Source organism: Enoplosus armatus, chromosome 8 (genome assembly GCF_043641665.1).
Source record: "Enoplosus armatus isolate fEnoArm2 chromosome 8, fEnoArm2.hap1, whole genome shotgun sequence".
NCBI lineage: Eukaryota > Metazoa > Chordata > Actinopteri > Centrarchiformes > Enoplosidae > Enoplosus > Enoplosus armatus.
Genome location: NC_092187.1, coordinates 5,992,510 through 6,016,399, shown reverse-complemented (window position 1 = coordinate 6,016,399; position 23,890 = coordinate 5,992,510). Strand labels below are relative to the sequence as shown.

At 43.0% G+C, this 23,890-nt stretch overlaps 1 protein-coding gene across 2 annotated transcripts in view; it reads left to right on the top strand.

The window, feature by feature from the left end:
• Positions 1–23,890, top strand: part of flna (filamin A, alpha (actin binding protein 280)) — a 46,194-nt gene that overhangs the window by 8,094 nt on the left and 14,210 nt on the right. For both annotated transcript variants that reach the window (XM_070910419.1, XM_070910418.1), the window contains exons 3-23: positions 11,170–11,421; positions 12,807–12,904; positions 13,658–13,805; positions 14,136–14,254; positions 14,359–14,436; positions 15,522–15,684; positions 15,824–16,024; positions 18,479–18,616; positions 19,605–19,731; positions 19,816–19,952; positions 20,077–20,273; positions 20,424–20,537; positions 20,700–20,843; positions 20,924–21,047; positions 21,439–21,599; positions 21,721–21,811; positions 22,151–22,320; positions 22,466–22,583; positions 22,965–23,077; positions 23,274–23,423; positions 23,546–23,864. In XM_070910419.1, the coding sequence (XP_070766520.1) occupies positions 11,170–11,421; positions 12,807–12,904; positions 13,658–13,805; positions 14,136–14,254; positions 14,359–14,436; positions 15,522–15,684; positions 15,824–16,024; positions 18,479–18,616; positions 19,605–19,731; positions 19,816–19,952; positions 20,077–20,273; positions 20,424–20,537; positions 20,700–20,843; positions 20,924–21,047; positions 21,439–21,599; positions 21,721–21,811; positions 22,151–22,320; positions 22,466–22,583; positions 22,965–23,077; positions 23,274–23,423; positions 23,546–23,864 (3,162 nt within the window). The remainder of the gene's footprint in view (positions 1–11,169; positions 11,422–12,806; positions 12,905–13,657; positions 13,806–14,135; positions 14,255–14,358; positions 14,437–15,521; positions 15,685–15,823; positions 16,025–18,478; positions 18,617–19,604; positions 19,732–19,815; positions 19,953–20,076; positions 20,274–20,423; positions 20,538–20,699; positions 20,844–20,923; positions 21,048–21,438; positions 21,600–21,720; positions 21,812–22,150; positions 22,321–22,465; positions 22,584–22,964; positions 23,078–23,273; positions 23,424–23,545; positions 23,865–23,890) is intronic.

Sequence of the window (23,890 nt, the reverse complement as noted above, 5' to 3'; positions counted from 1 at the left end):
TGGGAGAGCTGAACACACACACACACACACACACACACACACACACACACACACACAGGGAGGGAGGGAGGGAGACACACAGGGCTATTGTCTGTGCTCATGTCGTGCAGTGGGCTGGGACTGGGTCTCCGCAGCATTAGACAGGACTTGGCTCACGCTTGGTGACATAAAACTGGGTTTAATGGGCTTTGCCTACATGCAGCTGCTTGCCTGCTCACGACACGGGTGATTTTGCAGTTGTTTATCAGAATGCAAGTGAATTAAAGTCATTTTCTGCTGATACAAAACTAGCAGAATGCAGCCATCTGGTGTTGTGCTTTCTAACATCTCAAAGAGGCTCAAGGGTCCTTGATGGACTTGGTCCCAAATTGAATCTCGTTAAATCAATCCATAGTTGAGATTGCATAAGAATGACTAATCCTATCAGATGTTACACCCTCCCACACCTGGAGTTAAGACAGACAAGGCACCTTTGTCAACAGAGAGTCTGTGGTCGGAAGGAAAGGAAGAGGTTTGTGACTCTGAGTCTGTGTGAATCAGACATGAGTGAGTCCCTGTCATCCCCTGCAGGGGGAACGTCTGGCTCACTTCATGGTCTCCACACGCATGTTGCTGCTTCCCGCTGCAGCCAACAGGTGAGGTGATGGCACTGTTTGAACCTCATGTCAAATCTACAGCACCCCAAACTTCATCTTAGCTGGCAGGAAGAGGCGGAGCTGCTGTGGACAAATCACATCGCCAGTAGAGATTGTGTTTATCAAGGCTGTGGTTGGCGATATAAGATAACCATCAATGCAAACGGAGTTCTAAGAGTCCCCAAGTTCACATGCAATGTGCCTCAGAAATGTTTTCTTTTCTATTTTAGGAGGTTCATTTTTCGGACACAGAACTCTCACTCATTCCTAAAGGAGATTCCTTTTCCCTGCATTTTTCTGATCTTGATGCCAGCGATTAAACTGTGCTCTGGTGGTATTCAGGGCGCAGTACCCGGCACCAGAGAGCCATCCGAGTCAGCACTGTCTGTCTGTCTGTCTGTCTGTCCCTACAGCTGACTCACCCTCATCCTGGCAGTTCCTCTTGAGTCACTTAATCTGAAGATGAGAGAGGAGCCCGCTCTCCTCTTTTACTTCCTCCTTTCATTGCAGAAAGTGGGCACACCCAGCCAGCAACCCTCACCACAAATTACCAAAGTGCTCAGCATGATGCACGACGTCCCTCCCTCTGTCGTTGCTCTGAAGCTGTCTCTCTCTTTTCTTTCTCTCTTTTCTTTCACCAGTTTATTCACCAAACTTTATTTTCACAACACTTTCGGCCCTTTGGGTCATTTTACTAATTGATGACTTCTCAGTTTTTTTTTCTGTTGTATCTTGATGTCCACACCTCTTTCATTTCTCATTTCACTTATTCTGAGCTCGCTTGCTAAAAATGGACATGTATTGATAAGCAACAGCGCCCAGTTGTAACACTGTACACTGTCATCAAGACTTACTTAAGACAAGCCAGTAATTTGCTCCACCCGAAAAGCAATCAAGGCCACAGTAGTGGAGTGTGGAACTGGACTAGGGCTGCAAATAATAATCGTTAATCAATCATGGATTAGTCATTTATGCTATAAAATGTCTGGAAAGATTAAAAAGTAGCCAAAGATTCTAAGAGCCTGAGGCGACATCTTCACATTGCATTTTTATCCCGATGAACAGCCCAAAACCCAAACTTATTCAGTTTACAATGAGATAGAGTTGTGGTTTTATTGGCAGTTGTGTGCCAGGCTCAGTGACTTCCTGGAAGTTACTGCACCCACCAAAGAAATAGTCCCCGACGTAAAACCCCCAGTAAAACCACAACTTGTCTTTTTTTACACTGAGGTTTTTGTACGGATTAAACAAACAAGATATAACATGTTAATTCTGCTGGTAGGTGGATTTTGTTCAGACAGAGCCAGGCTAGTTGATCCCCCTATTTCCAGTCTTTATGCTAAGCTAAGCTAACCATCTCCTGGCTGTAGCTTCATATTTACTGCAAAGGCATGAGATTGGTATCAATCTTCTCATCTAATTCTCGACAAGAAAGTGAATACGTTTCCCAAAAAGTCAAACTATTGTTTTAAACGATTAATCACTTATCAAATTAGTTGGCAATTCAATTTCTATTGATTGACTAATGGATTAAGCAACTAATTGTTTCAGCCCTAAACTGGACTACAGAGCTACTGTAGCAGGAAGGTCACTTCACACGACACTTGCCAAACTCTTGTTTGTTTTATTTGAGAATCTCAACAGTTAACAGTACATCCAGCCACAGTGGCAGTCTCCCAGCACAGACTGCAGTTTAGTGTTCACTGTAATGAGGTTTCAACCCAACAGGTAATCTCTCTTTCTGCAGTTTTCACAAAACCCCACATGATCTGGCAGCGGCAGCAGACACATGATTGCTGATAAATCCAGAGGAAATGTATTCAGTCAGTCAAAGAGTGGCAAGGCTGCCATCTAGCAGGCAGTGGAGTGAATGAGGGGAGAGACACTGACTGTAGCACTGCTCAAACAGCTCAGGCTCTCAGTTATGTCTCGTACTGTCAAGTCAACTCTCCATCTGATTTGCATGGTTCTGTATAGTTGTGTGTTTAGTTAGAGGATGTTTTTACATTCATCTAATCTTTAAATCTTGAGTTCTGTGACAATTTGCTCTTATTGTGCATGTGAAGAGAGATAGCTAATGAGCATATTCCACTGTGCTCATCACACCCATGTTTGAACAAGCTCGATCATTTCACCTGGCATCATCCTGTTTATGCATCTGTGAGATGAAGCTTTAACACACACGAGCTGTTAAGCAGATTGAGACTCGGAGACTGTTTTTATTAATTTAATAATGTGCTCTTTGTGCAGACGTTTGCTCCAGTCTGTCAGCAGCCCAGCCCAGATTTAAAAAAATACTTATTTTATCTGTACTTGACTGAGCCTGTGTGGAGTTTGTTGAAATAGTAAGAAGTCCTCCAGACATCCACACGGGCAGGATGTGAAAGAAACCGAGCTGTGGTGTAACTTTGTACCTGGCTGCTCTCCTGTCTTTGCCTTGGAGCAGAGACAGGTTGAGACAGACACCTGTGTGGCAACAACCAGGGTGTCTCCTCCTGTCACATTGTTACATAATAATGAGATATATACTATATTATTGATAAAGGGAGATCAGCGGGCTTAGAGCAGAAGTTATCTTTGTAACCTTTTAAAGGAAATAATATATAATATATAATCATACAATTGAAAAATGTAATTCCTAAGCAATAAAACATACAATTGCAGAACCCATTCATTTCCCATTTCTGCTACAGTTCTAGCAGTGTAGATATTGCTAACAGTTATAACCTTTCTATACTTGTGCTATGGCTAGCCTATTTTTTTATTTTTAGCACAGATTAGCATTACAATGCAGTAAAACAAGAAATTAAGACATCATGTTTATTGGAATGTTTACCAGTGACATACTAAGAGTAGTCGAAGCAAAGACGAGGAATACAGTTTGCAGACTAACTCTGTAAATCAGCAACACAGAAAAATCTACCTAATGTTAGCCAACATTTTAGCCACCATTAGCTACCAGTAAACCCGACTGTATTGAAGTGAGCAAGGGTTTACAGTCACATATAATGAAGGATTATCTTGCCAGGTGTGCTGGGACAACCACAGCATGACACTACTGGTCTGTGAGGAAAAAGTGTCAATTAAGAGAAATAGGTGACTCAGCTGTGAATAACCCAATTTGGGGTAGCAGGTGTCTGATTCACTATGACTGTTCCTACCTGCATTGGATTTTTAGATGTGGACAGGTAGACAGAGCGGGTCAGTCTCCCTCTGGATGACACCATCTGCACATGGACATGATGTTCAGTGTTTTTGTTTAAATACATACAACCGGCCGTAGCTTAAAAGTGAGGGAGGCTGCTGCTAATCGCTCGCTGTCTGAAAGCACGTTAAGGGTTAGATCTCCGGTCCATCCACACGTCACTGTTTGGCTTGTTCAGCACGATCTATGTAATGGATGAATGAATGAAAGTGAAGGAAGTACTTGACAGAGTCACTACATCACATTGACACAAAAATCTTGTAAATTAAATATTGCTGTAAAGTTGTCCTTGTTATTCATTTGCAATATTGCTCACAATGACCAAATAAAACCAGGGATGTTAAAGAGACTGAGCTTGGTATAAATGGTATGTCAAAGTCTCTTGTAGCTGATACATTTCAAAAGTCTTACTCTGTACAGCATATCATCATATCACCAAACCCCTATTCATAGCAAGCTGTAATTAAAGCTGCTGCAGTCAATATTTTATATTAACAATGGATCAAATGACTGCGTGTAAAATGAAAAATGTCACTCGTAAAGACAAACCCAAGAAGAATTATCTGTAGCTCTGCAGTTTCCCTCAGCTCCATTGTTTTAACTCATTGTTTTGGTTTCACTGCCTGCAACTTGCAACTATTTTGTTGTTTCCAGCCAAAGTGGAGCATTTTGCAACTTAACAGCCAGACATTGCCCTCAGCAGTTGGTGGAGACATAAAACAGAGTTAAAAGGAGAGTAGACTTTGGACTTGCATTCGTCAGGTTGCTAGAAACACGACTCCAAATGCTAATTTCGCTACATTTTTGTCAATAAGCCACTGTTTGCTAACATGTTCACCATATCAGCTTCATAAGGTAATAATATGTGAGTGATGTGTTTGTTTGTGCTTCCCCTAAGCGGCCAAAACATCAGCTAATGCAGGTTTGAAATGTCCCTGAGTAATTACAGCAACAATGCTAACGCAACTCCCAAGACTCAACAACTGCAGCGTCAGCAATTGGATAATGAGGGAGCACTTTATAGACCCACTGGGAAACCTACATAGCCTGTGTACAGAGTACTTGCTTGTGTTAGGGATGTCCTGCAGCATCACATTTCATCTTCCGTTTCCAGAAACAAGATAAAAGTGAGAGAGTCACTGCAGTTGGGTAGGGCAGAGAGGAATGTTGGCCGGAGAGTGAGATAACGGAGAGTTTAGCCACTCGGTTAGGTCAAAATGGATCACTTCCTGCCAGCTCATTATCATTAGCATAACTTCCTGTCTGCACAGGCGAAAGGGGACTGGTCAAGTGGATACTGAGGATTAGCAGAGTGCACATTCCCATTCAGTACAGTGGTATTCAGGCTATTGCATTACATCAGAGTTGGAAACATGCCCCAGCACCCCATGCCTCATGTTCAGACCGAACAAGCAGACATAAAGCAACATATTCTTTAACTAACTTCCATCTACAGTTGTTAAGTGAGATATTTGAACAAATTGGCCCTTTGCATATAAACTGCAATGACACTGTTGCCTGTAATGTAATCTTTTTTTATATATAAAATGTCCAGAAAACTGCAGTGGACTATGTCAGTTTGAGTTTTTTTGCTGTGTGTTTTGCTTACTGTCATTATGTTACAAGATTTGACCTACAAACAGATACAGCCTCCCGTGCCAGAAACGCATCTGAAGGGAATCTACTTTTCCAGACCTGAATCATTTTTGCCAAGGCCAAGAACTATCAATTACTTGTAAACCCAAACTCTGCTCTTATGGTTGATTTTAGTTCTCAGATGTTTCCAGGAAACAAACAGTTGATTAAAGCCGCATGGTATTTATTAAACCTCCTCATTCATCATTTCATGTGGTGCCCGTGTCCTCCTCTCACCTCTTCAGCCTCTGTCTCAGCCTGTCCCTACTTGCTGCTCCCTGTTCTCTTCATGTTTTTTATTTTTCCTTCTTTGCCTATCCCCCTCAAACATCATTTTTCTCTCAGCCTATCTGGTCTCCTCACTCAAGTGAACATATCTCAGCCCATCCTCAGCGGGTGCTGTTGTCAGAGCGGGCTTTAAAAATGTCCCACACAGCACTTTTCCCTTCCTTTTTTTTTCTCCTCTCTTTTCTTTCTTGGCCCACCACCCCCTCTGACTCCCTTCCCTTCCCCTCCCCTGTCCTGTCCTCCCTCCTCCCTATGTCTGTAACCAGAGCCCAGGGAATGGGAGGCTGCCAAGATCCAGTTTGCTTCTGCCCTTTTAAGGCTAAAAAACCAGGAGGAACTTTTTCCAGCGGAGGGAGTGAAGAGAAGGAGAGCGGAGGGAGGGAGGGAGGATGACTGGAAGCAGTAGAAAGGAAAAGGAGGAAGTGTAGTAGCCCCAGTGTGGCTTGTTGCATGGAGTTAGAAGGGGGAAGGAGGAGAGGTGGGAGGGAGGGAGGGAGGGAGGGAGGGAGGGAAAGAAGAGAGCTCCAGGTCAATGATTTTCAGCTTTTGGATGTTTGAGTCTACAAGCTGAATACATGTCACAGTTCTAAAGCAAATATTTCTGATAAGTTATTTTATTGGGTTTCATGTCCCATAGTTCATCTTCAGTGTGTGTGTGTGTGTGTGTGTGTGTGTGTGTGATATGAGCAGTGAGGAATGTGTGACATTTCCTCAGAGTGTTCTGTCTGACTGGGTTTAGGTCACTCCAATCACTCCCCCTTTTCCAGGCATGGCTTGTTCTGTGTGCGTGTGCGTGTGTGTGTGCGCGTGTGTGTGTGCGTGTGTGTGTGTGCGTGTGTGTGTGGGGGGGCACCATTGTTCTGCTAGCCCTAGCACACTTTGACTATCTTAATGTATGAGAAGTTGGCCAAAAGTAAATTTGTTCAATATGTATGTAGTCTGTGCTGTACATTAAACATAACACGCTTAAAGCAAATGTTGTGTGGAGAGTGTTAAGTGCTCGGTGGGCTACCATAAAATGAATTCCATTACAATTGCTAGTTAGCTCACTAGACTTAATGTTCAAGACCTAATGTAGAGTAATTTATTCCAATTACTGAAATGAAAATGTACAAACTGTACATGTGAACATACTTTTTTAATATCAGCCATCAAAATCTATTTTTGGTAACACATCAGGTTACAGTTACATATATTAATTAGTATTAAAATGCATACAGCCCAACTGATATGTAAACTTTGAAGCTATGACACTTGAGAGTTTTTAAAATGCCAAAAAACACGGATACAGATATATTTGCAAAAAGCTAATATATCTGCCTGGCCCACTTATCAGTCTAGTTCTGAAGTATACAGTAAAGCACAAGCACTTGCACTGCCACATTTTGCAGTGTAATCAGTTAATTCAGTGGAATCGCCGCAATCAGTGGATTGGCTCACGGGTGTGAAGTAAATCTGTGTCAAAATTCCCCTGACAGTCCTGCGATTGTTTTTATTCTATTCTATTCTTATGTATCATATATGAATAAATATAAGGATACTGTGAGCGATGGACAGGGAAGGCAGACACCTCAGGACTATCTAGACCTGCTGTGCTGTTTCGTCCTGCGTCTTACAAGATCTCAGGATTAATCTGCTCCAGATGTTGCAGTTCAACCTGAATATTGTGCAGAGCCTTTCCTCCTGCTGTCGCTCTCCTCTACCCCCCCCCCCTCCCTGAGATGCTGGGATCAGGTCAGGCTGTGGGTCAGGGGTTGCGATGATGCCATAGCGTTGTCACTGGGGGGGCTGCAGCAACGAGCCAAACAGATGAGTCATGGGAGTTTTTGGGGCAAAAGGAGCATCAACCACAGACACGCTCTCTCTCTCTCTCTCTCTCTCTCTCTCTCTCTCTCTCTCTCTCTCTCTCTCTCTCTCTCTCTCTCATACAAAGGGGGAGGGGGCTTGTGAGTCAGCAGAGAGGGAGTCTGCGGCAGTCTGTGTCCGTATATGGGCTCCGTCAGGCTTGGTGCACTGTGGTCTGCCGGGAATGCTGGCAGATTCCTTGCATGTTTAGTGGCTTTGTGTGTGAGAGGCATGAATCAAAGAGCAACACATATACAGACAGATCAGAAAGTATGAGGGAATTTATGTCCTAACAGCACCTGTGAGTAGGACAGGCTGTCCACACTTAGATGATGCTCTGTCCTGGACAGCATTGATTATTGTTGACCTTTGTGTACATCCAAAAAACAGTGAGGCACTGAAACTGATATAGTTACAGTACATTGTATTGGTGGTGCTTGTGATGGCAGTTTTCTGCAATTTTTGACTTTGTATAGGTAAATGATTATTCAATTAACTGAAACAAACCTGCTCTTGTTCTTGTAATGTTGTGGTCCTGTTTTAGTGTGTTTGTAGGCCGCTACATGTGACACACCCCTACCTTATCTGATCTACATTCCTGTTGCAAGTACCAACCCGTGGGACACATACGCACCATTCACACCCTCCAATCTGTACAAATGACAGTTTATAGCTGTCAGTTTTATCTCTGTCTTCAGGCAACATTTCTCTCTCTTGTTCCCCTCTCTGTCTCTTGCTTCTCCTTCTTCTTTCCTACAGTTCCCGAGTGGACTGAGTTGCCCCTCGGTTGCTATAACGATCCGGTTCCCTCAAAGTTCCCATGGTGATGGGTCATCCAAACAGGGCCTGTCGTCTGACCCATGCTCTGCTTTATCACCATGTATTTTTCCACTGGGAGCAGCTGACATGTCATGTATCGCAGGGTTAGCAGCTTGCGAGCACATCTCTCAGTTGTAACATGAATTCAGATGAGCAGCCGACTGAGATGTCCCAGTTTAGTTCTGCATGTTTTGAACTCCTCTAATTTAAATTATTATTAAATGATTTGATGTGAAGCATGCATGTGTTTCTGTGCATTACATTTGCTTTTTGTCATGTCTTAACAGCCTTCATTTCCTGACTGGCTTGCTGCTCTGCCCCTCATCTATGTCATGCATGAAACCCCCCCCCCTAACTCATACCAACCTGTCCTCAAACTCTGGCCGCAGCTCTTGGCTTTCAGACCCTCCTACCGCAGACCTTAAATATTCAGCCTTTTCAGTAGCCCCAGCCCCCAACTGCAGCCCCTGCACTCTTATAGAAAAACATCTAAGGAAAAAAAAAGAATCATCCAAGACCTCATTGTTGTTGAGGTTGAGCTGCTGCTACCAACAATTATTCTCGTCTAGACAACAATAACAAAACAAATTAAGTTGACAGCGCCGGGATCAGAATAGGCGGAACCTCTCCTGTTTGTTATGCTGTGTTTTCAGCCTCATTCTCTCTGTCTTCATGCTTTCTGCAGCCCTTATTAGAGTGTTGAAAAATCGGAAATCACACTCTGATCAAACTTCCCACTGGACACCGCTGTCAGACATGGGATTCACACACCTCCAAAACTTTAACTTTTCAGACACCCTGCAGAGAGCCTAAGTCATGTCAGGCCTTGTACGTGCACCCTTCAGCACCTCGCGTCAAATCCTAACAAGAACCAGAGCGTTAACCCCCTTTTTTCCTCCCTAACTATGTTCCAATCGCACACAAACACACTGCTCCACCCTTTCCTCAAGGCTGGACCTGAGCTATCGTCCCTCCTGATCAACTGCTTCTTGTGCAACATGTGTGTGCACGCTGGAGTGTTTATGTCGGGTTGTGTGTGTGGTTAACTTACTCATGCTAGCTTCTGGTTGCATCACTTTCTCCTCTGCTTGCAGCGGAGTGTGTGGTTCTGTCTGACAAATGCCTCAAATGTAACGTAGAACAACCAGACATGTTACTAGAAGCACTGTTGTGTCATTCTGTTGCAATATGAACTGGTGTGTAAGTGAAGAAATCTATAATGAATTATCCAAAACCTTTTCCTACAACACGATTCATGTTAATATATAAGGAGGATTGTGGCTGTTCTCATGAATTTATTATATTTTGTAATAAAGTTGCTCATATTTCTGTTCAGATGTTCCGATGTGAACGTTTATATAACTCAATATGATTCATCTGGAAAATTTCCTCTATACTACAATCATGATACTCTTTCTTTCACACTTGGTCTCCCCGTCTGATCACCTAGATTGGTCTCAGATGGAGAAGGTTTTTCTACCTTTTTAAAGTTTCATGTCATTATTAGAATGTTTATAAGTTAAAGTAGAGACATTTAAGTTTATTTGTATAGCAGCTTTCAAAAACAAAGGCAATTCAGAGTTCTTTACACATTGCAAAAATGCATTAGGGAAACGTATAAATAAAATCTATTAAAATAGAATAAATTGAGATAACATAAAGTAAAATACAAATAGATGAGAAATAATAGATCATAGTTATTGTGCAGTTACAGTGCAGTAATGATGTTCCCCCAAATTCAGTAAAGGGAGTAAAAGTGCAGTAAAGAATCAATTAATCAATCACAAGCATGCTGTTTGTTTGAGGTGGTAAAATGCTGATTTAGTTTTTGTCTTGATGTGCTGCTGAAGCTCTTAAGTTTGAGTCTTTCCTCCTTGCTGCCAAATACGACTTCTGTCTTGTCTTTATTTCATTTGGTGAGACGGCTAAGTAAATCAGGGCGTCGTCTGCATAGCTGTGATGTGGCCGAGTGGGAGCATTTACAGGTTGAATGGTAGTGGCTCAAGAATCGAACCCTGTGGGACACCACATGATGCTTTTGAGATATGATATGAACCAATTGAGGACTGAACCAGATAATCCAACCCGTATTTCCAGTCATTACACTAAGACCAAGCAGCACCAGAACTGATGTTTTACCTGAATCAGTATTCAGATGAGTGTCATTTAATATGTTTATCTGTCCAGTCTCAGTGCTGTGATGTGGTCTGAAGCCAGATTAAAATCTTTACAAAAGGTAGTAAAGTACCATGTGGGAAGTCAACATAAACTACCGCTATCTCTCCCCAGACCAGACTAGTGATTTCTAGGTATGCATCCCACTCCTCCTTAAAGACGTAGTCATGCATTAGATAGCAGATAGCAGAGACACTCCTGAGGGAAATTTGACATCTGAAGCAGATATCATTACATATCCTCACTCACACTGAGGTTTAAGTAGAAGAGCCCTAGAAGAGTCCTTCCTGTAGTCAACTGGTTTTAAGGCTTTTCTTCTCCTCTCTACATTCTTTATGGTCATTTTGAGCTGACTTTTGAACGAGGGCTGCATCTTAAAGTCATCTTTTATCAGTCATTTTCAAATGACCTTCGATGCATGTTAAAAAAAACATTGTATTATTGTATTAAAATACCTTTAAATAACAAGATTCTGTCTGGATGCCAGTTTTTCAGGTTTGCATCAATGTTTAAACATGGTTACATTACTTCATATCTGCCCCTTCTCTCTCTTCCTCTGAACTCCAGACTCTAAAGCCATCGTGGATGGGAACCTGAAGCTGATCCTTGGTCTGATCTGGACCCTGATCCTGCACTACTCCATCTCCATGCCCATGTGGGACGAGGATGAGGAGGGGGATGACGGAAAGCAGAAGACGCCCAAGCAGAGGCTGCTGGGATGGATCCAGAACAAACTGCCCGAGCTTCCCATCACCAACTTTCACAGGGACTGGCAGACTGGCCGGGCCCTGGGTGCCCTGGTCGACAGCTGTGCTCCAGGTGAGGGAAAGTGTTTGTGATGTGTGTGTTTGGGAACATCTTTGTGTTCCTGTGTCTTGGAGAGGGAGAGGGTGGGGTAATGTTTTGTGTGTTTCTGGGTGTGCATGTGTTTCCCCCACAGAAAGGGTCTGAAATTAACACCAGCCAAGTACTGAATGCAAGAAACATTTATCTCTGGAGGATAAGAGCTGAGTTAGGGTCACATGAAACACTGGCAGTATTGTTAGATTGTTAGTATGTCTTTACCATCATAACTGTCTGCATACAACGGTGATTGACAGCTGCAGATCTGAGGTCAGGTCAGGGAAAGCTTAAGTGCGTAATTCTCATCTGTGCGAGAGTTAAAGCTGAGGACGGGTGGTGATGAGCTGAACAGAGTGGAGAGGAGGGGGAGTCCTGAACCTTCCCATTATGGCCTTGTTAAATTAGGAAAGTGGGGAGAGAGGAGGAGACAGAGGGGAAGAGGGATGTAGGTGAAGGAAAGTGAGGCATGAAGGAGGTTTCTGTTCACATGCTCAGGATGTTTGGCATACCTGTGGATCACCAACGGCCTCAAGCCGGAGATAAGGACTCAACAGAAGCTTTTATTTCCCTCCAGCAAAAGATTTCCAACAGTGTCCAAAAATAACAACCCTCAGAGATGAGGGTCAATTATGAACAAGTAAATAAAAAACTGCTGACACATTTTGCCAGGATACGCCCGTATGATAATGAAGGAACACCATGACATCTAATGCGTGAATTCAAGGGCAGACATCTTGATGAGCCACAGAGACAGATGTTCAACCCCTCACTTGATTACTGTGGCAGATTCACCTTCAAATAAAGATATGGCGTGTTTTGCATTCTCCCTTTATCTGCAGGATGTCACCAAGGCTGTAACTTTGGAGTCAACATGTAGGTCATAATTAGACAGACAGATTGGCTGTAACACAAGAAGCTCTCCATTTCTTTGAGTAGTGAAGTTCACGTTTACTTTAGTGTCCCTTGATCCAACTGAAATACTGTTTCACTATTTTATACTGAAAGCATTTCACTTCCTGACACGCCTTTTGATAATAATCGATTTATGTAGTTCTTGATGCTCCCTCTTATGCATTCACTTAGCAAGACAAAATGTGTGACTAAGATTGTAAGAGCCTGCAAATATATATGTATGTGTGTGTGTGTGTGTGTGTGTGTGTGTGTGTGTGTGTGTGTGTGTGTGTGTGTGTGTGTGTGCGTGCGTGTGTTCAAAAAGCGGCATCTCCTTTCTTTTGCTAGGCAATAATACAGAATATTATCATCCTGTGATTATTGTTGTGATGTGTTTCTACTTAGATATATTAAATGATGAGTTATTGCTTCCTGTAGTAAATCCAACTTACCTCCTTTCTGTCCCTCAGGTCTGTGTCCTGACTGGGACCAGTGGGATCAGACCAAACCAGTGGACAACGCCCGTGAGGCCATGCAGCAAGCTGACGACTGGCTGGGCATCCCACAGGTAAAATAAATACCATTACAGTGGACCAATAAGCTTCCTTTTGAAATAAGACGTTCTTCCTCTCACAAATTAAAAGTTCATAAGCAAAAACACTGAGGAATGCTGCTCAGCCTTACTGGGTCTTGTATGACCAAAAGCTTATGGTGGCTAATGTTAGCTAGTGTCGGCAGACTTTGGATATATATTAACATACTGCAACAATGCCAATGCCATTCAACACAACATCAACTCATTATCCCTATCCCTAAAAAAACGAGATTTGAAAGTGAAATCATCAAACGTAGTTTTGCTGCGCTGGGTGGCTCTGGTGAATGTCTGAGTTGGCATGATCTGCACAGCGCTGGCAGCTGGCACAGCATAGCGTGCTGACAGTTGGCTCTGTGGTCACCGCTGTTTCCGCCTTCAGCTCTGCTTCTGCTAAGAAACTGGCTTTTGTCCGTCCCCCTGTTGTCTTGTGGGTTGTAAAATCAGACAGTAAGTGTGTCTGTATGAGTGGGTGCCTGCTGATTTGCGTGTGAGTTTGTCTCAGGTGCTTTCTGAGCCAAGGAAGAGGTTGGTATGTGGTTTTGATCACTAAATCACAACACTACTCAGTTGATATTTGTGGGTAAAAGTCTCCATGGCAACTAATCGAGCACTACTTCAGGCTGTACAGCTGTACCCTCCCTTCTCTTTCATCAGAAAATATGCTAACAAGGAAAAAACTGCCCTTTTCTTTTGGAAAACATTGTTCTTCTTGTCTTGGTCTCTTAGGTGATAACCCCTGAAGAGATTGTTGACCCCAATGTGGACGAACATTCAGTCATGACCTACCTGTCCCAGTTCCCCAAGGCTAAACTGAAGCCTGGCGCACCTCTGCGACCCAAACTCAACCCCAAGAAGGCCCGTGCCTATGGGCCAGGTACACACACACACACACACACACACACATCTGCAGCTAGGAAACAAATGCAATTGTATTGAGCTGAGCAGCTGGATCAGTTTAGAGCCGGGGAGGATTCACGTGTTTAAAGCCATGGACCCAGAACCTGTGAGCTAGTCCAAGAGGTTGGACTAGGAATGTAAGCTCATCATTGACTGTAGATTGTTCTGGATACTTCCTTAAATGTGACATAGATGTTAAATAGCATGCATACCTATAGCCCTTTCGTCTCAATCCGGGGTCCTACATGATATATGCACTGGATATTTTTTGATGTATTGTCCCAACTCTCCTGCCACCTCTCTGAAGGTGTCGAGCCGGTTGGTAATGTTGTGATGAAGAAGGCCGTGTTCACCGTCGAGACCATCAGTGCAGGGATGGGAGAGGTGCTGGTTTACGTGGAGGACCCTGCAGGACACAGAGAGGAGGTGAGACACTGGTGATGTTGGGGTGTTTGGTCCTTGTGAGATACTGTCTTTTAACTTTTTTTTCAGTCACCATGGCATACTAACCTTTTACAAATTTCCTCCAGGCTAAAGTGACAGCCAACAACGACAAGAACCGCACCTACTCTGTCTTCTACATCCCCAAAGTCACAGGCATGCACAAGGTAAGCTAAGTTATTTTTAATGCATAAGGCTGATCTTAAATGACTGATAAGACTCTCTCAGGGGCCATGTGGACTGTTTACAGTGTCGGCCAGGGATGCTGGAATTCAGAGCTGGAAACTGAGTACATTTACTTTGAGATACTTGTACTGTATTTCCATTGTATGCTACTTTATACTTCTACTCCACTACATTTATCTGACAGCTGAGTTGCTAGTTTCTTTGTTTTTATATGACAAATAATCTGCAAAGTATGCATATATGATGGATTGTTCTATGAAAAAAGTTTTATTTTCTCCTAAAAAGTGAAAAAGCCTGCCAGTGTTATGTGAATGTTTCAACCTGATTTCAATGCAAATTAACTTGTTTCAAGAATTTTCTGAGATCAACTTTTTTTGTGATTGTAGTGCCGACCTGCCCTATTCTGTCTCGTTTCGAGATATAGATGCTCGTTAGTCAAACATTTAAATAAAAAACAGGTTGAGATATTCTCACTGCACACTGCAGAATACGTTTTATAGGATCCTGGTTTTTGCAGGTCTACTCCACGACGGCTCCACTTCAACCAGCTACAGCCAACATGCTGCTCACAAATTAATTCATCAGTAATAATAATTCTATCACATATATGACATGATTGGCATAACAAGTACTGTAACAGAAATTCGATGGCAAAAAGCCAAAGAAAACTGAAAACTGAAAACAATTGGTTTCACTTCTCTTTTTCTAGTCTGCTCCCTCTCTCTCTCTCGCTGTCTCACAGGTGCACACTTTCAATTTCTCCCTTTCTCCTAGGGGAGTCAATGAAATGACGTTTACACATCAACAGCTGGAAAACAAACATATTAATCATAAACTGAGAAGTTTTGATTTTGATTGACTGAAACAGCCTCCTGCAGCACGATCCACTGTCACAACAATCCCACCTTTAGTTAATAAGTGTTAAACGTCTCCTGACAGCTCGTCATTGGATACAAAAACATTTTCTAACAATACTGCCTGCAGTAGTTTTGAGGAAACTGAATTTAATGCTGCAGATTCCCTGTAAGGGGAACACAATTTTCACTCTCTCCTTTCTGCTTTGTAGGTGACAGTGCTGTTTGCAGGACAGCACATCTCTAAGAGCCCCTTCGAGGTGGAGATCGGCATGGCTCAGGGAGACTCCAGCAAGGCCACGGCCCAGGGACCAGGCCTCGAGCCCTCAGGAAACATCGCCAACAAAGCCACCTACTTTGACGTCTACACAGCAGGTAATAACACAGGCAGTGTGAGAGAGGTTTGGTTTCTTTGCTATCATCAAGTTAGAAAGTCTGCATGCATATGTTTTATCGTGTGTCTTAACTTAACGTTTTTTCCTGTATCCCATCCTCTCCCTGCTGTATTTCTCAGGTGCTGGTGTTGGCGAGGTGGAGGTGATTATCATGGACCCTGCCGGCAAGAAGAACACGGTGACTTGCACCATCGAGGACAAGGGCAACAGTAGCTACCGCTGCACCTACAAACCCACCATGGAGGGCCCGCACACCATCTACGTCACCTTCGCCGGTGGTCCGATCAGCAAGAGTCCCTTCACGGTCACCGTCGGAGAGGGTAAGAGTTATAGATTTGATTCCTTAGCAGCGCTTGTGCTATTACAGTATCACTAAGTAACCCTGTTTATAAGTTTAATCACTGAAATGACATGACTGGAAGTCCAAGATCTCAGCCTCTAATCAGCTATAAGTCCACTGTGAATCTGTAAAGGCAACAACCATGTTTTAATCCTTAAATATTATTTTTAATATTTGATATTATTTTTAATATTTTGCTGTCTTTTCCTGCCACTGTACTGGATGGTGTCCTCTCTCTTCTCTCTTCCCCTCCCTCCTTCCCATCTTCTCTCTGATAGAGGCCTGGTGGTATCTGTCCTCTTTCTGGAACGGCCTCTTCCTTCTGCTGTCATTTCCTGTTTCCTGGGATCTCTCTTGGGTACCCACTGTGTGTGTGTGCGTGTGTGTGTGTGAGATTGCATGGATGAGTGGGTGAGCTGTGTGTCCATGTAGATATCTGACTGCATTATCCTTTACTCTGTATGTGTGTTTTTGTGGAATTGCATGTCTTTACTTGTGACTGATTTCCCTCTGTGGACTTGCTTTATATGTGTGGTGTGTGTGTCATCTGCCTGTGGAGCTCTTAACTCAAAATGACTCCACGAGGAAATACACTACTAACAAATCCACAAACATATTCTCAGATTTCTGTGAAACATCACCACCATTAAGCTGTAGTCTGTATTTGCTCAGGAAACGTATGCCTCATTTCTTCCAGCTCACTAGTGGTCTTAAGTTTACACAATGACACAATTCACAAAGAATTGTATTTGAATTGCATGACCAGCATTGTTTGAAATATAGCTTTTGGCACAATGATTCATGTTTTCCAGGAATGAAAACAACAGATATGGGGAATGTAATTTGCCTCTCTGAGAGATAACACAACCTTAAAGATGCATTGGCCGTGTCCATGAAGCCCAGAAGACTTGTGTTAAAAGCAGAATGAGAAAGAAGAAATAAGAAAATATTGGTGAAAACATTTTGGTACCACTTTCTAACAAGGCACCCTTCATAAAGGCCTTATATGTGTCTAACTAATGGCTTTATTAATGGTTAATAGATCATTTCAAAATGCTTCATAAGAACTAATTTTAGGTTGCCAGGTTGTAAAAAGTGCAATTGTTTCTCTTTTTCATTTGCTGTTCTAAATTTTGGTAATCCATTAAAGTGATCCTACATAACTTGCATAACGTTACGGGATGATGGGAAATGCTAAATGCTAATGCTAAAATGTAGTTTGACAGTAGCACAAGTAAAGAAAAGTCATGAAGTCACAGAACTGACTCACTGATGTCAGATATCTATCTAAAGTTTACTAATATTTGCTAACATTAGCCACCATAAGCTACTGGTCATACCAGACTAGTAGTAATACTACAATAATAAATAAAGCGGTAGCATCAAAACATCGTATTTCTTCTTTCAAATATGTATAACTTAGCTTTAATGCTCATTTACTTTAATAAGTCAAGTCAATTTTGTTTACACGGCCCAACATCACAAATCACTATTTACCTCAAGGGGCTTTACAATGAAGTCTTCAGTCAAAAATGTTAATAAGTCATAGTTTAATCATCAGGTCTGCACTTGTAAGTGTTAGTAAGTTGTTAATAAGTCCACATCATCTGCTCTTTTCTAGACAGAAGTGGTCAAAGGGTCAAATTAGTCAAATTAGTTTTTTACTTCTTCTAAATGGCTTATAGCTGATCTATAAAGCATTAGTAAATCATTTATTAACCATTACTTTTAACCTAGAAGCTCTTTATAAGAAGTGCCTTATAATATAGGACAATATAGGGGCTTACTACCAAGGGTAATAACCTGAAACTAATCAGAAACAATTTTAACCACCAATGTGTTATATGATACGAATGTTTCTCTATTTGTAATGAATTATCATTTGTTATAGTGGTTCTGCCAAGTATACCAGACCTGCATGAGTTGCAAAATAGATTTTGAAATAATAAAATATAAAGCGTGCCAAGTAGTCCGCTCCCTGGAAAATATCTTTAGCCCCTTTCAGTAGCCTCTGTTCCTGTGGGGTTTCCTTTGCTTCCTGCAGGGCATCCAACTGTGACTCAGCAGCTCCTATTTTATACACTTGTAATCAGGAGATATGAAGGAAACTCCACTTCCTGTGTGAGGATAAAGGTTCACTTCCTTTGCTGTGGTCTATGAATTCACTCTGCAGGATAAGATAGTTGGATAAGAGGCACAGGAGGGGTGTGCAGGGCCGGAGGAAGGCGGGAAAGGACAATTGAAAAGCACTTAAAGCTTTCCAGCAACCCTTCATCCTTCTTGAAAATGATGGATGTACCATTCAGATGGAAATAGTTTTGGTTTCATATCATTCACCCCGCACCTCATTCCTCTTCTCCCCACTGAAACCACCACTGAACTCACATGTGGTCATGATGTTGGAGTCTCTTTCATTGTGTGCGTCTCTCCACAGCATGTAACCCCAGCCTCTGCAAAGCTAAGGGTCGTGGTCTGCAGCCAAAGGGCCTGAGGGTGAAGGAGACTGCAGACTTTAAGGTTTACACCAAAGGAGCCGGCACCGGAGAGCTCAAAGTCTCCATCAAGGGGCCCAGTGAGTAACACTGCAAACACCAGTCTTGTTTTTACTATTGCCAGCAGATTTATCAACTCCGGCTATGGTAACACATCACATTAGTAGAGGTCTGATGTGCTGCAAGTAGATTGTAAACCCATTTGAAGCATTGATTAACTTGTGAATACAATCCTCAGATAGAAAATGATACTAGATTTAATACTTGCCCATTAATGCTGAACTTACCAATATTTTTATATTAACAATGGCTCGGGCCACTTTTTGTAATGTGAGAGGAGCTGCTTGTAGTGACGAACCCACAGAGTTATTGTTTTGGTTTCATGGCGCTCAACTTTACTGTTTGTTGTGACCGCTCTCATCAGCCTTGTTTCCAGCAGCAGCAAGACGCTGTAACAAAAAACTCTAAAAATCCACTGCATGCTACCTGCCCAGCACTTAACTACAGACAAAGTTAGCTACTAACTGTTTAAAAGGTTTTTTTTGAGGAGTTAGAGACCAGAAGTAGAGCTAAAAGGAAAGTGAATATTTACAAGAGGAATGCTAATTTTCCCTGTTTGTACTTCATATGTAAATAAGACACTGTTTGTCATAACCAAGATGTTAGTCATATCCATTGCCAACTGTTTTCAATGTAAAGTAGCTGTAGCCTGTTCAGTAAGGTGCTAGAGGTTATATTTAACAAATTTACCTCAAAGGGCTTTACAGTCTGTACATGTATGACATCCTCTGTCCATAGACCCTCAGTTCAGATGAGGAAAAACTCCCAAAAGAAACTTTTCATTAAGTGGTAAAAGGTTGTGATTAAAGCTTGTTACATTGCCCCCAAGTGGCCAAAAACTCAATTATTGTAGGTTTAGGCCTCCATAAATTTAGTTTCAATAAAGCTTGAAATGATTCTTATGCTTAGAATATAGTTATGATGCCTTCCAAACTGTTGTTTTCTAACTTGGCTCCTAAAATTAGCAGTTAAGAAAAGTGACTTTAACGTACATCACTGTATTTACAGAGGGTCTCGAGGAGCCGTGTAAAAGGAAAGATCTTGGAGATGGTGTGTATGGATTTGATTATTACCCCACCACACCTGGAACGTATACCATCACCATCACCTGGGGAGGACAGCACATCCCCCGCAGGTACACACACTCACACGGAAAGGAATACTACTTTTGGACTACATTGACTCGTCATTGTGACTGATCGCTCTCTGCTCCGTTTAGTCCCATTGAGGTCAAGATTGGCGCTGAGGCCGGCCAGCAGAAGGTGAGGGCCTGGGGTCCAGGGCTGGATTGTGGTGTTGTTGGCAAATCTGCTGACTTTGTGGTGGAGGCTGTTGGAGACAACGTTGGTACACTGGGTGAGTAGGCCAGAGAGACGACAGGGATAACACGCGCAGTGAAATAATCCTGAAAGTATGTTGTAAGTTCCTCACTGACAGCTCTTCTAAGCTTGCTGTGTTTGTTTGTTTTTCCCGTGTTCAGGTTTCTCTGTGGAAGGTCCATCTCAGGCCAAGATTGAATGTGACGACAAGGGCGATGGATCCTGTGACGTGCGCTACTGGCCCACAGAGGCTGGAGAGTATGCCGTGCATGTGCTCTGCAACAACGAAGACATCCAACACTCTCCCTTCATGGCTGAGATTGTCAACCCACCGGCCAAAGACTTCTACCCCGACAAGGTATGCACACACCCAGAGACACATATTGTGCATCTGCAACAGAATTTAAAACTGATATCAGTTATTTATTTTAATGTTGAAATCATTTTTGTGTTAGCCCTTTAAATGTAGGACTGTATTCCTAAAGCTCCATGAATATCTTTATTCCAGGTTAAGGCGTTTGGGCCAGGCCTTCAAAGCAGTGGTCTGGCTGTTGGAAAGCCCACCGAGTTCACAGTCGATGCCAAGCAAGGAGGAAAAGCTCCTCTGAAGATTGCGGCACAGGTAGGGCTGTGTGTGTTTCAGCATATGACCAGAAATTTACTGCACGTGTAGGATCATTTCAGCCCCTCAAACACTTCTGTTTTCGTGTTAAACACACCTTTTGATCTATTCCACTTTCAAGTATTGTCTTATTCAACTCTTTGGTTTTCCACATCTGCACAGGATGGCGAAGGTACTCCTGTGGACGTACAGGTTAAGGATAATGGCAACGGCACATACGCCTGTACTTACACCCCACGTAAACCCGTAAAACACACTGCCATGGTCTCCTGGGGAGGAGTCAACATCCCAGACAGCCCGTTCAGGGTGAGTACACATACACAGACACACATTTAGGACATTTTATCAAAGAAAAGTCTCTTTAGCTGTTGTGTTTTTGACCACAGATGAACATTGGAGCAGGCTGTCATCCCAACAAGGTGAAGGTGTCAGGACCTGGGGTGGCCAAGACCGGCCTCAAGGCCTTCGAGCCAACATACTTCACCGTCGACTGCGCAGAGGCTGGTCAAGGTAAAGCGACATATAAGTGTTGCATCCTTTCACACAGTATTTTTCTTTTTATATAAACCATAAAAGTAGCTTTGACAAGAGATCTGTACTCTGTTTAAATCTGCAATAGTCAATATTCGTTAATCAGCAATGGATAAAATGAAATGAAATGTGAAAGCGGTCAAACCACAGATAATTATCACTCTGCTTTACAGAGAATTTTAGCGCCTTTCAGCTCATTGTTTTGTTTTTTTGGATCACAAATTCAGCTCCCGTTTTCTTTATAGTGTATTTATTTTTTGTTTTTTCCCCTTAACTCATTGGTTTAGACAATAGAGGCTGCATTGAATGGCTGTGGAGCAACAGCTGAAATCGTTGATGTGTTATGATGACTTTTGTCTCCTGTCCTCAGGTGACATCAGTATAGGTATCAAGTGTGCCCCCGGAGTGGTGGGACCCGCAGAGGCTGACATCGACTTTGACATCATTAGGAACGACAACGACACATTCACTGTCAAATACACTCCTCCTGGAGCCGGCAGCTACACCATCATGGTCCTGTTTGCTGACCAGGTGAGTGTGAATCATGCATCGTTTGTAGCGTGAATGAGAGACCGTGTGTAGGACTGAGTGTGTTCTGTGTGTTTTAAAATGCGTGTGCTTGAACACAGTATTGCTTCTGTTTGTTGTTCAGGCTATTCCAATGACACCCATCAGGATCAAAGTGGATCCTTCCCATGATGCCAGCAAAGTTAAGGCAGAGGGACCAGGACTCAGCCGCAGTGGTAAGACACACCTGTTCAGTGTGAAATATTTCCCTTTTTTATTTATCTCCATGTTTAAATCTGCAACTTCCTCTTTCCATTGTCTGTTAAGCTATGGTGGTGATCACAGCTCATGCCAACTACCCAGTTTTTCTATTTATTGCAATCAAACCTAAAAGCTTATTTCCTGTGAGACAGAGAATTTTCCAGAATGACTCAACAGGCACTAGATGAAACTGGATTAAAACAGTAACTGTAAAAGTGTTGGAGTTTGAGAAATAGAAATTAATATGACGATGTTGATTATTATTTTAGCCCAGACTCACATTAACTCTGATTGATCCTCTTCCTCTCTCTCAGGTGTTGAATTAAACAAGCCCACTCATTTCACCGTGAACACTAAAGGAGCAGGAAAGGCCAACCTGGACTGCAACTTCAGTGCCCCAATCAAAGGAGAGGCTGTCAAGGACTTTGAAATCATCAACAACCATGACAACACACACACTGTGAAATACACACCTGTGCAGCAGGTAATATGGGAGAAGCACTCTCACATACCAACAAGCAGATGCACATTTTGATATGGAGACACATCTCAGCATTATTCTGTCCACCCTTTCCTACATAATAATTTGTGTGATCACATCTATGTCTCTCCTCCCCTTCCTGCCCCAGGGTCCTCTGGGAGTTGCCGTGACCTACGGTGGCGATAACATTCCCAAGAGCCCCTTCAACGTTGGTGTGGCCCCCACACTGGACCTCAGCAAGGTCAACGTAAAGGGCCTGGGAGACAGTACGTACTCTCCTGTCGTCGCTCTTGTACCTTCGCACCTTTTGATTTCAACCCTCGCATGTACCATCATTTTGTGTTTCACATGCACTACATAACCAGAGCTGAATGGGCTCTCTGTTCATCTGTCATTTGTTCGTGAAGTGTGTGTGCATGTTGTTACTTTTGACCTGTAGCATTGCTCTTATGTATGGAAGCTCATTTCTGCCAGGAAAAAAAGAAAATAGATGAAAAGTTACACATGATAGATAATAATTATGAGATGTTAAGTCATAAGTTTGACACTATATCAACCATATAATGGAGTATCTGAAATAGTCTTTTTCCAACTTTCCAACTGTACTTTAATCTACAGCGCTCTCATTGCTTTGTGTGTCATTGTAGAGATGACTGTCGGCAAAGACCAGGAAGTGACTGTCAAATCAAAGGGTGCTGGCGGTCAGGGCAAGGTCGCAGCCAAGGTGACCGCACCATCAGGGAAGCCAGTGGCCAGCAAGGTATGACACATGATTTATTTTCTTCTGAAAAAAATCTTTAGAAGCTAAGAGTCCCAGTCCAGACCATATGTGGTCCTCTCAGAATAATGTATTAAATTGAATCAATCAAATAAGTCTTGCATCTCTAACATGCATACATGCTGTTAATATATATTTGTTTTAAATAGTAAAATCCTGTTCATATTTCTTGCTCCAGGTTGAGCCCGGGCTGAGCCCAGAGACCAGTCAGGTGAAGTTCATCCCCCGGGAGGCGGGGCCATACCAGGTTGAACTGACCTATGATGGAGCGCCGATCCCTGGATCACCCTTCAGCCCCACAGCTTATCCTGCCTCAGATCCCTCCAAGGTTAGCCAGTTACTGACAGACCGCATTGTTACACATCTATAGAAGGAAAAATATATGAATAAAATGTATAACATGTATATAATTAATTATTCACCTCTGTCCCTTCTCGCCTCTCTCCTCAGGTACGCTGCTCTGGCCCAGGCTTGGAGCGTGCCAAGGTCGGGGAGAAAGGGGAGTTCATTGTGGACTGTACCAACGCCGGCCCGGCTGAGCTGACCATCGAGATCATCTCAGACAGCGGCACTGAGGCCGAGGTTCACATCCAGGACAACGGAGACGGGACCTACACCATCACCTACATCCCTCTCTACCCCGGCTCGTACACTCTCACCATCCGCTATGGTGGCCAGGATGTGCCCAACTTCCCCGCTCGGCTCAACGTGGAGCCTGCGGTCGACGCCAGTGGAGTCCGTGTGTTTGGACCAGGAGTGGAGGGCAAAGGTAAAATAACCTGCTGCAGAAGATTA